The sequence below is a fragment of the Oryctolagus cuniculus genome, chromosome 1 (genome assembly GCF_051225735.1).
Source record: "Oryctolagus cuniculus isolate XC-2025 breed Fujian yellow rabbit chromosome 1, ASM5122573v1, whole genome shotgun sequence".
NCBI classification, from domain to species: Eukaryota; Metazoa; Chordata; class Mammalia; order Lagomorpha; family Leporidae; genus Oryctolagus; species Oryctolagus cuniculus.
In genome coordinates, this window is record NC_142867.1 from 167,240,287 (window position 1) to 167,252,451 (window position 12,165).

Sequence of the window (12,165 nt, forward strand, 5' to 3'; positions counted from 1 at the left end):
TTTAACAACAGCAGATTATGAACTGAGAAAAACAAAAATGATCACAAATAAGAATAAACAAATTATAAATCCCACTAAATTAAATTAAGAAGTTATTCTCAAACCATTTCTTCCCCTCCCCCCAAAAAACTGAACTGAACAGTGACTGAGATGCAGCACCAATAACATTAGGCCTGGTTTCCTTCAGCTACTTATGTGAGTCACCCTCTTCTTGAGAATTAGACCATAATCCTAATGGAACACAGCATTTTTTTTTATTTTTGATGACTTAGAAGTGAGAAAAAGAACAAATCAACACCTATTGTTTCACAGACTCTCAAGTAAGTACATGGAACTTAAGCCTGTTGTCTGTATCCCAAAGGTGGAATGCTTATTGTAATGTATACTTTTGTTTGCTGAAATTCCAAGAAGATAAACAGATAAATGAATTTTGGGTATTCTCCCCCTGCCCCCCCTCCCTGCCTTGTTTTGATTTTGTTTTTTAGCTTCTTTTTTCTTTTTTTTTTTTTTAAGATTTGTTTATTTATTTGTAAGGCAGAGTAACAGAGAGAAAGGGAGAGAGACAGATCTTCCATCTGCCAGTTAACTCCCCAAATGGCCACAACAGCTGGGCCAGAGCTAAGTCAAGAGACCAGAACTCCATCCCAGTCTCCCACATGGATGGCAGATGCCCATGTACTTGAAGATAGCATCTGCTGTCTCCCAGGGTGTGTTCAGCAGGGAGCTAGATGAGAAGTGGAGGAGGCAGGATTTGAACCACATACTTCAATATGGGATGAGGTATCCCAAAAGCAGTGGCTTAACCCACCACACCACAACACTCAGCCCTGACTTTTTTTCCCCTAGTTTATCTAACAAACCAATTTCTACAGTCATAAGAAAAGAAATGTGGCTCTCACTGAATTGCAAAAATCTAAAAGAGTTAGGGTAGTATCTTAGTTCATTTGGGCTGCTGTAACAAAACACCCTAAACTGAGTAGCTTATAAATAAAAGAAATTTATTTCTCACAGTTCTAGGGGCTCAAAGTCCAAGATCAAGATGTCAACAATTTAGAATCTGGTAAGGGCCCCTTTCCTGGTTTGTAGACAGCACCCTCTCTCTGCTTCCTTACACAGGAAAGGGCAAGGAGCTCCCTGAGACCTGTCTCATAGGGCACCAATCCCATTCATGAGGGTTTCGTCCTCATGACCTAATCATCTCCCAAAGGCCCCACCTCCAAATACTATCACTTTATGGATTAGGATGTCAACATACAGCTTTGGAGGGGACACAAACTTGGAGACTATAGCAGGTCTGGTGCAGAAAATCACTATGGTGACAGAATGAGGCAGGAGGCAGGACAGAGGTTTCCATTTTCAAGCCCCCTTTTCTCTGTGCTGAGAAAAGCAAAGGTGCCCCCAGTCCTTCTTCACTCTATCCCTCTCCCATTCCTACCCCGACAAACTGTGAATGCATTTCATAAAAGCACCCTACTAGCTAATCTAAGATCTGATTTTGGCAGCCATATAGCCACAGAACCTATCTGCTGACAGTAACTCTTTCACAGAAATATTTGAGGAAAGTTTGCTCCTCATATAAATGAAGAATTTCTGAGAAGACAAGAGAAGACAGGGAAGAGAAGGAGTAGTTTAAACTATATTCCCAAGACACTAACCTCCTCTTACAAATTTTAAAACAAAACTGGAATTATCTAGATAGAATGCTCTCATTTCATAAGTCCTCAGTGGACTTCATGTAAATATCAAGTCTAATACTAAAAAGCAAACAACTACAAAAGAAAAATATCAGATTTACCAAACAAAGAAAATCAGGTTGACAGTGTACTCAGAGGATTTGTCAGGTTATACCTCTAAATAGCAACATCCTCTACCTCATGGGAAACTGAAGTTGAAGAAATAGAACTTTTCAAGAACACATCCACTGGCAAGAATGAAAAACACCTACAAAGACATCTTGACATTTTTGTTAGAATTCAAAGAACTGCTTTCCAAATGGAAAAGCACCTGCCACCCAGCATTGTTACTTCCTATTTCATGCTCAAAACAAACTAAAACACCAATTTTCCAGCTTGACAAGAAAAGTTCAGCCCCAAACAGGAAACGCTTTAATCAATACTCTTACCTGGGCACAAGACTGAGTACAGAATTCGATTTAACAGGTTAGACACCAGTTACTCAACACAGACAACAAAAATTGTTCATTTCTCCAAGGATGTGTCAGTTGCCTTGATGAGCGAGCTCTTCATGGTCTTCCTTCAGTTTGCTTTCTTGTTTTTTCTGTGAAATTTCAAACAACACAAACTACATTCAGCCCTGAAAAACAGGTGAGCCATCAACACAACCAGGGAGAAAAAAAATTAATGTACTACCCTCACCATGGCACAGAGCTCTGCCTTGGGTTGCTTGGTTTCCAAGCCTCTTCCCCTACATTTCCAGCACAGAGTAAGATAATGAGGACCTGTGTGACCTTGGACAAGTCACTTCACCTCTTTGTATAAAACCAGGATGATGATATTTGAAGTATCCCCCAAATTAGTACAGTCTTTGGTACAAGGTCAATATGCACCAAACTTCTAGGTATTATTAAGCTGAACTGTTAAACGTTTTCCAATTTATTGTATTCTATAGGAGAGTTATTTTTGAGCCTGGCAGGGATCGGTAGGGATTGGGATGTGTTACTAATGGCCCAGCCTGGAGAACTCAGAGCCTACTGCATGATTCTCAACTCAATTAATTAAGATTCTCATTCCTAAACATGCATCAGAATCTTTGGAACTTCTATAAAAATACCAATGCTAGACATCCTTGGAGAGATTCCAACTAAATTGATCTGGAGTGGGGAGTAAGCATCAGTCTTCAGAGCTCCCCATGGAACTGTGATGCTCACTGAGGACTGCTGACCCCAAATCTGCCCATGACTTGGGTGCAAGGTCACTGGTGGTGCAGTCTGTTGGATTCTGACAGGACAGGAGCTCCAGAGATGAAGGGTGATGCATCATTGTCCATGCATCAATTCCCATGAGATGCTACATGGTGAGTCCCTTAGAAGTCAGTGCAAAGATCAGAGGGAGGACCCTGGATGGTGGAGTTTGGGAGATTTGGGCTAGTTTTCTTTCAGCTTTGGTTGCAATGGAGGTGAAGGGGTGAAGAGGTCCCTATGAGAGGAAACTAAATAGCTCCTGCCAAGCAAGAGATGGGGGACCTTAGAACCACACCAGCCACTGTCTTGGGAGCCAGAGGCCTAATGAGCTCTAACAGGACCAGGAACCTGCACATAATTAGTGTTGTCCTTTCTTTCTTTCTTTCCTTTTGTTGGTTTATTTCCTTCTTGACATTTAGTCTTAAAAAAAGGTCTTGGGCTACAATGTTAGTCTGTGTCTGAGGAAACCCTGGCCTGAGCTCCTCACCAAAACCCTCCAGTTGAGTAGTTCACAGAGGCTCAGATCCTGCTGATGGCCAATCACATGGGGGACCCGGGGCCACAGGCAGATGCTCATGGGGATGGTGGACTCAGCAGTCCAGTGCCAGTGCAGAACGGTCAGGCTTCTTCCCATTCATAGGGCCTGACTCTGCCTGAGAGGCCAGAAGGTTTCCCAGAGGTGGCCTTGTAAGCCTGTACCTGAGAGTGGCCTCACACGAGCATCCACCAGACAGGCAACCAACTCATACACTTGCTAAGGGCCATGATGCACAACCAGCCCTGCTGAGAGAACTAGGAATGATCTAAGCATTGTGGAGGTTCTGAGGGGAGGATTTGTTTATTTGGGGGGGTTGCTGTGGTAAAATTCACCATTTTAAAAATGTTTTTTATTTATTTTATTCATTTAAAAGGCAGCAAGGGAGAATGAGAGACAGAGCCAGACAGAGAGAGAGAGAGGGAAGTCTTCCATCTGCCAATTCACTCCCCCAATTGTCCGCAGTAGCTGGGGTTGATCCAGGCCAAAGCCTGGAATCTATTCTGGTGCTCCCACATGGGTAGCAGGGACCCAAATACTTGAGTCATCACTTGCTGCCTCCTAGAGTATGCATTAGCAAAAAGCCAAATTGGAAGTGGAGCCAGAACTTAAACCCAGGCCCTCTGACATAAAGGCACTGTAATCGCTGTGCCAAAAACCTGCCCCACTTCACCACTGTGAAGTGTAAAAGAGACGATCTCTTTTATAGCAAAGCACCAAGATCCAAAACATCCAGAATAAGGAGATGTAGGAGTAGTCTAACCTCTCAACCCATTCCTGCCTCCTCCTGGTCAGATAACTGGATCCATTGTTTTTAGTTCAAGAATTCCTCGCCTTTTTGTAGTAGGAGTCTATTTTTTCATGCCCCAGAATCTGGAGATCATAGGGAAGACAGGAGATGGAATACAGCTGTAATACAGTACTGTAAAACAGCTGACGTGGAGAAGGGAAGAGACAAGAATTGGTTCTGCAATGAGTAGTAACTGAGAAAAGAAAGAACTGAGACATGTAGTGGGAACCACAGGGTTTCTCTCTGGGATCCATCTTCCCAACCCATAGGCATGACACATGACCCTGCCTGTCTGGATTTACTGGCCTTTCTAATAAATGCTTAAGACTAGTCAGAGTCATGTGGACTTTTTACAATCAGGAGAGCATTCATAAGCACAGCCCTCCAGGATTCCTGCTTGACCACAAATCCAGGAGTCAAGAAGTGGGAGGCAGAGGAGGATGGTATGGAGAGCTTTCAGGGAAGACCTACCAGCATGTTCCATCAGAGTGAGAATCTCTGTACTATGTGGGAATTTCATTTCCCAAGACAGAATCTAGGTTGTGTTTTCCTTATTCTCTCGTCTCAGTGTCCTCATATCAGTGTCCACATATCAGGGCCTTATTAAGTAACTCAGTGTCACTCATGTTGAAATTCAATGCAAGTTGCCATTGGTAATTACATGGGCTATTTTTCAAATAACCACCTAATAAACATCTAGATGACTATTTCTGCAACCAGAGATTAAGCAGTCCAAAGTCTATCCTTTAATCTACCAAGCAGAACGTTCCAAGGCAGAAGCCCACGGACTGGACAATTACTGAGCCATTCTCCATGGTCCCATGCTGAAGTTGAAAAGCCCTGACCCAAGGCAAGGCAATTTATGCCCCACAGCCTGGATGACCATCAAACCAAACTTTCAGGAGCCTGACAGCAGTGAAAACCTAGCAGATCACCCCACACTCCTTTACCGTTTAAAACCACTCAGTTATTTTGATGCTCCTGGAATGAGGACTACACAATAAACACTGTAGGATCCTAACGCGAAGCATCCTAGGGCAGTGTCTACAAACCTTTTGGATTTAAAGGGCTCTCCTTTACACTCCTGCTCTCTCTTTCCAGGATCCTCCTCGCAGACACTCTGGCTTTGGAAAGGCAGTAAAAGCCAACAGTCAAGAGCACGGTCTCTGAGGCCATACCACCCAGGTTCACACTCTCAGCTCCACCACTCACTAGCCACGTCACCTTGAGCAAGGCACCTAACCTCATGGTACCTTAGTTTCCCTATCTGTAAAATGTAACTAATGATAGTACCAATCTCATAATGTTGTTATGACAGTTAATTATACATCCATTTAATACATGTAAGGTATCTGGATCAACTCTTCCCACTTAGGAAGCAGGTAATAAGGAAGACTTAAGGGTGATGTTACCAAGATCCCCTCAGTAGAAATCCAACTTGTAACTATCCACAGGCAAGTATAGCGATTTGAAAGAAAAAGCTGGTAATATTCTGGACCTGGGTTAGGACGGGAAAAAAATGAGGATACCTGAGAAATTATGACACCTCACAGTGTAGCCAACAACTTGCCACATATCTGAATTCTAGAGTTGCCTTGTTTATCTCATTAAACATTCATGTATAAAAGATATTTACTAAGCAGGACAAGCATTTGACATAGAGGTTAAGCTGCCACTTGAGAAACCTACATTCCATGTCGGAGTGCCTGGTTCAAGTCCCAACTACTTCACTTCTTTTTTTTTTTTTAATATTAATTTATTTAAAAGCGAGATTTGCAGAGAGGCTGAGGCAGAGAGAAAGAGAGAGATATTCCATCTGCTGGTTCACTACCCAAATGGCTGTGATGGCTGGAGCTGTACCAATCTGAAGCCAGGACCCAGGAGCTTCTTCTGGGTAGTCCACGTGGGTGCAGGGTCCCAAGGACTTGGGCCATCTTCTACTGCTTTCTCAGGCCATAGCAGAGAGCTGGATGAAAAGTGGAGTAGCCAGGACTCCAACTGGAGCCCATATGGGATATGGGCATAGAGGGTAAAGCTTACCTGCAGTGCCAGCTTTACCCTCTACACCACAGCGCTGGCCCTGCTACTCTATTTCTGATGTAGTTTTCCTGCTAATTTGCATTTCTTTTTTTTTTTTTTTTTTTGACAGGCAGAGTGGACAGTGAGAGAGACAGACAGAGAGAAAGGTCTTCCTTTGCCGTTGGTTCACCCTCCAATGGCCGCCGTGGCCGGCGCGCTGCGGCCGGCGCACCGCACTGATCCGATGGCAGGAGCCAGGAGCCAGGTGCTTTTCCTGGTCTCCCATGGGGTGCAGGGCCCAAGCACCTGGGCCATCCTCCACTGCACTCCCGGGCCACAGCAGAGAGCTGGCCTGGAAGAGGGGCAACCGGGACAGAATCCGGCGCCCCGACCGGGACTAGAACCCGGGGTGCCGGCGCCGCTAGGCGGAGGATTAGCCTAGTGAGCTGCGGCGCCGGCTTAATTTGCATTTCTTGGGAGGAAGCAGGTAATGGCTCAAGTAGTTGGGTCCCTGCCACCCATGTGGGAGAACTATATTGAGTTCTGGGCTCCTAGCTTCAGCCAGGCACAGCCCTAACTGTTATGGGCACTTAAAGAGTGAGCCAGTGGATAGAAATTCTCTCTTCCTATCTCTCCATGTGTCTCTATGCCTTTCAAGTATAATTAAAATAAATAAAATTTTAAATACATGTATTTATTTACTAAGCATCAACTATAGAGAAGAGTTAAATAACACAAGGACAGCAGAAGGGTACAGGTGGGAAGGCAGGTTCTTGTTCAGGGCCACAACCTCTATCCATGATCTCACACTGTGCTAAAATGCTGGGTATAAAATGGTGAGCAATGGAGACAGAGTCCCTGATCTCACAGAGGTCTCATTCTAGTAGAAGAAACTGATTTACATAATAGCCCAAATAAAATTATAAGAATAAGTCGTGTTACATTTCACGAAAGAAAGCACAGAATGCTAAACAGTATGTTGGAGGGGGAGGGAGTGTCATGGAAAGGACAGAGAAAAGTCGCCTAGTTCCCCAAGCAGAGTCAGGAAGAAGGGTTCCTGACAACAGAGAAAGCAACAAAGGCAAGGGCCCCAAGATAAGGAACTGAAAGAAGCCAGAGATCCGATAGAGGCAGAGGCAGAGGCATATGGAGAGGGAGAAGGGGAGGGGGTGGGAGTGGGGGAGGAGAGAGGGAGGGAAGAGGGAGAGGGAGAGAAACAATAGGAGCTAAGAGGGTTGGCAGACACACATACTTTCATTATTATACTGAGAGAAGTAGAATGCAGTTCTAAGGTCTCCTCCATGCCTCCTGCACAGCACATTTCTTACTTACTTCATATTAATAACAGGAACCTAAGTTCTTTTAGAAAATTAAGATAAGCATGGCTGCCGCCGTGGCTCACTAGGCTAATCCTCTGACTGTGGCGCCGGCACCCTAGGTTCTAGTCCCAGTCGGGGCGCCAGATTCTGTACCAGTTGCCCCTCTTCCAGGCCAGCTCTCTGCTGTGGCCTGGGAGTGCAGTGGAGGATGGCCCAAGTGCCTGGGCCCTGCACCCCATGGGAGACCAGGAGAAGCCCCTGGCTCCTGGCTTCAGATTAGCGCGGTGCGCCGGCCGCAGCGGCCATTGGAGGGTGAACCAACAGCAAAAGGAAGACCTTTCTCTCTGTCTCTCACTGTGCACTCTGCCTGTCAAAAAAAATTAAAATAAAATAAAATAAAAGATAATCAGCAGTGCTTAAGGTGCTTACTTACACAAGACAACGGCTTAAAAATATCTTTGTTCATGTTGTGGGTATTTCTCCAGAGGACAGCTTGGTCTTTCAAGGATATAATTTATTTCAGGGGCAGAATCTTCCTATAACAAAACAAATCCAGCAATTGCATCGTATGATTATCAATTTCTATTACACTACCCATGTAAGAGGTCTGTACATCCCATACAGACCATGTATGTGGGATTCACTATAAATGTGTGTGTATATAGACCATCTCCCTGCCACCTCTCCATTTCAAAGGGCTCCCTTTACTTTAAAAGCTTGGGAATTAAATCAAAAAGCAATGACTTTTGAGATAAGAAGTCATTTAGTGCCCCCATGGTTAAGGTCATCAATATTCATTTATAAGTGCCATTCTATAAATCTAGCATTTGCTAGTTTTTATGAAGTCAGGATGACCAGTTCAACTACATGGCATAGTTAAATTTAACCACTGGGGGCACTGTTAACCTTTCCTTTGAATTCTTTAAACTGTTGAGAGGACAATTAGCTGTCTGTCTGCTAACTGACACAAGTTGACACAGGTACTGGGTGTTATCATATCTACCAATGGATCAGAAATACCCCTGACACTCCTATATTCAAACAGGAAACACACCTTACTAGATTTCAGAAAAGCTTCCTTCTGTGTTGTGGCTTTACCTGGAACACCACTGTATCCTTCCCTGGATTGGGAGTCTGTATGCAGAGAAGGGGAGTGTGCTGTGGGCCACTGAAGACTGTCAGCTCTGGAAAGGAACGACTGCAGGACCTCTACTTAAGGAATGCCATCTACAAATTAGCTGCTACACACATTGCTTAGATCTAGGCTCCACTGCCTCCTCCTCTGGCAACCTGCCCAAATTCCCAACCAACTCAGACACCTACCACCATATACCCTCAGTTCACCATGTACTGTCTTGTTAAGCATCACAATTTTACACTCATTTTGTGGCTACGTGATTAATGTCCATCTCCCTAACCAGACACTCAGCCACAGTTCCTGTTTCACACTGTCAGCATAGTTCTAGCTTTATCAGAGACACTCACCGTGTCTGGGTGCTGCTGAGCTCTGTGGGATGCCAGAAGACGACACACCCTTTCATGGATCTTCTTCCATGTGGGCTGAGAACAAGGACGAAATCTGCTCAACAGATTAAATGCAGTGGAGTATTATGCTGCTACCAAAAAGCACACTTTTATTTAGAGTACATAACAAGGGTTGATATTTGAAACTTATTCCTAAGAAAAAGGCAGAAACATGTGAAATGGTATGCATAGTGTGATTCTGAGATCTGTATTAAACAGTACAAAGGAAAAGCATTAGGGAATGAAAATAACCAAGATGTTAAGAGCTGTTATGACTATAACTGATTCATTTCTTGTTTATACTTTACTGGGTTTTTCATATATGTCTCTGATAAACAAATCCTGCTTTTACATTTAAAATTTAATCCTGAAAACATTAATATAAAATTTAATCCAAACTTTTCACTACCACAATGATTGTAATATTTTAAAATTTTGTTTATTCATTTTTATTTACTTGAAAGGCAGAGAGAAAGAGAGACAGAGGAGTTCTCCCATCTGCTGGTTCACCCTCCATATGACTGCAACAGCCAGGGCTAACAGTGTCTTTCAATTCCTCAAACAGGGAGCATTTTCTCCCTTCTCACACTGCTCCCTCCGCCTAGAATGTGCCAACTCCCAACCCCATCCCTTCTCTTGCTAACTTCTACCCACCCTTCAGAGCTGGCTTCAGTCTTGGATTCCTCAGGAAGGACTCTCCTGAGGGGAAAGGAGAAGGAGATCAGCTGCCCTGTTCATGCACTTGGAGTTCCATTTTCCATGCTTCACTCAGAGCACTTCTGTCAGCAGACGCTCTGTCACTGTCTGCCTAATGTCTTTCTACTCCTATACTGAAATTGAGTCTGAGACTCTGATAAATAGTTTATCATAGGACACAACTGGTATTCATATTTTTTTTTATTTGACAGGCAGAGTTAGACAGTGAGACAGAGAGAAAGGTCTTCCTTCCATTGGTTCACTCCCCAAATGGCCGCTACGACCGGTGCGCTGCGCCGACCTGAAGCCAGGAGCCAGGTGCTTCTCCTGGTCTCCCATGCGGGTGCAGGGCCCAAGCACTTGGGCCATCCTCCACTGCACTCCCAGGCCACAGCAGAGAGCTGGCCTGGAAGAGGAGCAACCGGGACTAGAACCCGGCACCCATATGGGATGCTGGCACCGCAGGTGGAGAATTAACCAAATGAGCCACGGCGCTGGCTCCCAACTGGTATTTATATTATAGTAGGGACTCAAACCGGCGACCATATGGGATGCCAGCACTGCAGGTGGTAGCTTTACTCACTAAGCCACAACACCAGCCCCCCCTAATACTTTTTAAGAGTAGAAATATTGGTACCAGCATTGTGGCACAGTTTTCAATGCCAACATCCCATATAAGTGCTGGTTTGAGTCCCAGCTGCTCCACTTCCAAACTAGCTCCCTGCTACACTGCCTGGGAAAGCAACAGAAGATGGCCCAAGTGTTTTGGCCCCTGCCATCCATGTCAAAAACCCAGATGGAGTTCCAGGATTTGGCCTGGCCCAGCCCCCAGCTGCTGCAGCCATTTGGGGAAAAGAATCAATGGATAGAGGCTCTCTCTCTCTCTCTCTCTATGCGTGTGTGTGTGTGTGTGTGTGTCCCTCTCTCTCTCTAACTCTGCCTTTCAAATACATAAATCTTTAAAAAGACTAAAAAATATTTTAAAGTGATAAATGAAGTTTAAAAACAGCTACCAGCTGGACATTGCAAATGCTCCCTCACAGGTCTTGAGTAACTCTTACTACCAAAGCAATCCCTGCATTTGTTACCGTTATCTATTCCACATCTATTCCACACATGTGATTCCATTCTCTGAGAGTGGTAAGTTGACAGATGGGAGCAATGCTGCTCCTGGATGCAGTGGGAAGAGACAGGATGTGGTAGAAGGGATATGGCACTATCCAAACGGTAGGACCATTGTTCCTCCCCTTTGGGGGACTACCATTTCTCACCCTGATAGTTCAAGGGCTTTCTACTTCTTCCACTAAAACTATGGGCTGACACTCATCCCAAAATATAAATCCCAACTTAGCCCCATCACTTTGGCCCTTACTGACTTCATTGCTAAGCTAGCAGAAACCTAGAAAGTGTTTCTCATGCACCCTTGTGATACTGGCACAGACAGCTTGGTTCTGATGGTGTTGATGTGAAAATAACAGTGAGTGAGGTGGGGACAACCCCCGGGTCCTTAGAAGCCTGCCTCAAAGATCCCTCTCAAGTCAACAGGGAATGGAGTCCGCCCCCAGGGCATGAAGGGCATCTCCTACATTCAAAACAGCTGTCTTAAAGACAGTCTCTTCAAGGCCACTTCTCTGAAGTTAACTGACTATCCTGGTCTGTGACTCAGGCATTTCCCTGGATGCAGTTTTTTAACATCCCCTGCTAGGCTGCAAGTTCTCAGAAATCAGAAATGTCTTCAATAGTGCTGTTTCCATTTCAGGCCTCACAGGTGATCAGTCCTGTTTTTCCTCTGAGATACTTTTATCACAGAGATTCTGCCCTCCCCTACACACAAATCCTCCTGATTTTGATTCAGTTAACATGAGGTCATTCTGACGGTAGCCAGAGGGGGAATCCCTGGCCTGCTGCATGGATATCCAGGAAAGGCTGGCTGAATGAATGCATAAACCCTCAGATGTAAATAAAGAGAAACAAGGAAGAACTCCCTCCTGCTGGAATTAATCTCCTCTTGCTTTCTCTCCCCTGCACTTAGACTGTTCTTCTGTTAAGTGCATACCACAATCTATCTCATATTTAGAGACACGGGTGTATGTCTGCCTTCCTGTCTAGTGTGTGAACCACTAGAAAACAGAGACATGTTTTGGTCATGTACACTGCACAGAATAGTTGCCCCATAACTGTGAAATCAATGGAGTCTGCCAGAAAAGTTTGCTGTACTGAATGTAAGGAGATTGGAAGATATACACAAACAAGACACATGGAGCTATAGATTTTCCCTAGTTATGGCAGCCGAGAAGCACTTTGTGGCTGAAAGAAAGTGGATCTTTGAAGCCAGTGACATGACGTAGAGGGTAAAACTGCC

At 44.6% G+C, this 12,165-nt stretch overlaps 1 protein-coding gene across 32 annotated transcripts in view; it reads right to left on the reverse strand.

Annotated features, from left to right (window-relative positions):
• Window positions 1-514: 514 nt before the first annotated feature.
• The window catches only part of SPATA6L (spermatogenesis associated 6 like), a 110,018-nt gene continuing 98,367 nt past the window's right edge, over window positions 515-12,165 (reverse strand). For 16 of the 32 annotated variants that reach the window (XM_070051633.2, XM_089337419.1, XM_089337371.1 and 13 more), the window contains 3 exons: window positions 9,762-9,806; window positions 9,069-9,162; window positions 8,017-8,119 (listed from right to left, as the gene is read on the reverse strand). In XM_070051633.2, coding sequence (XP_069907734.2) covers window positions 8,030-8,119; window positions 9,069-9,162; window positions 9,762-9,806 — 229 coding nt within the window. In that variant the 3' untranslated portion in view covers window positions 8,017-8,029. Of the gene's footprint in view, window positions 2,278-8,016; window positions 8,120-9,068; window positions 9,163-9,761; window positions 9,807-12,165 lie in introns of those variants that run through there. The other 16 variants (XR_016210185.1, XR_016237394.1, XM_089337386.1 and 13 more) reach the window with 5 other exon arrangements.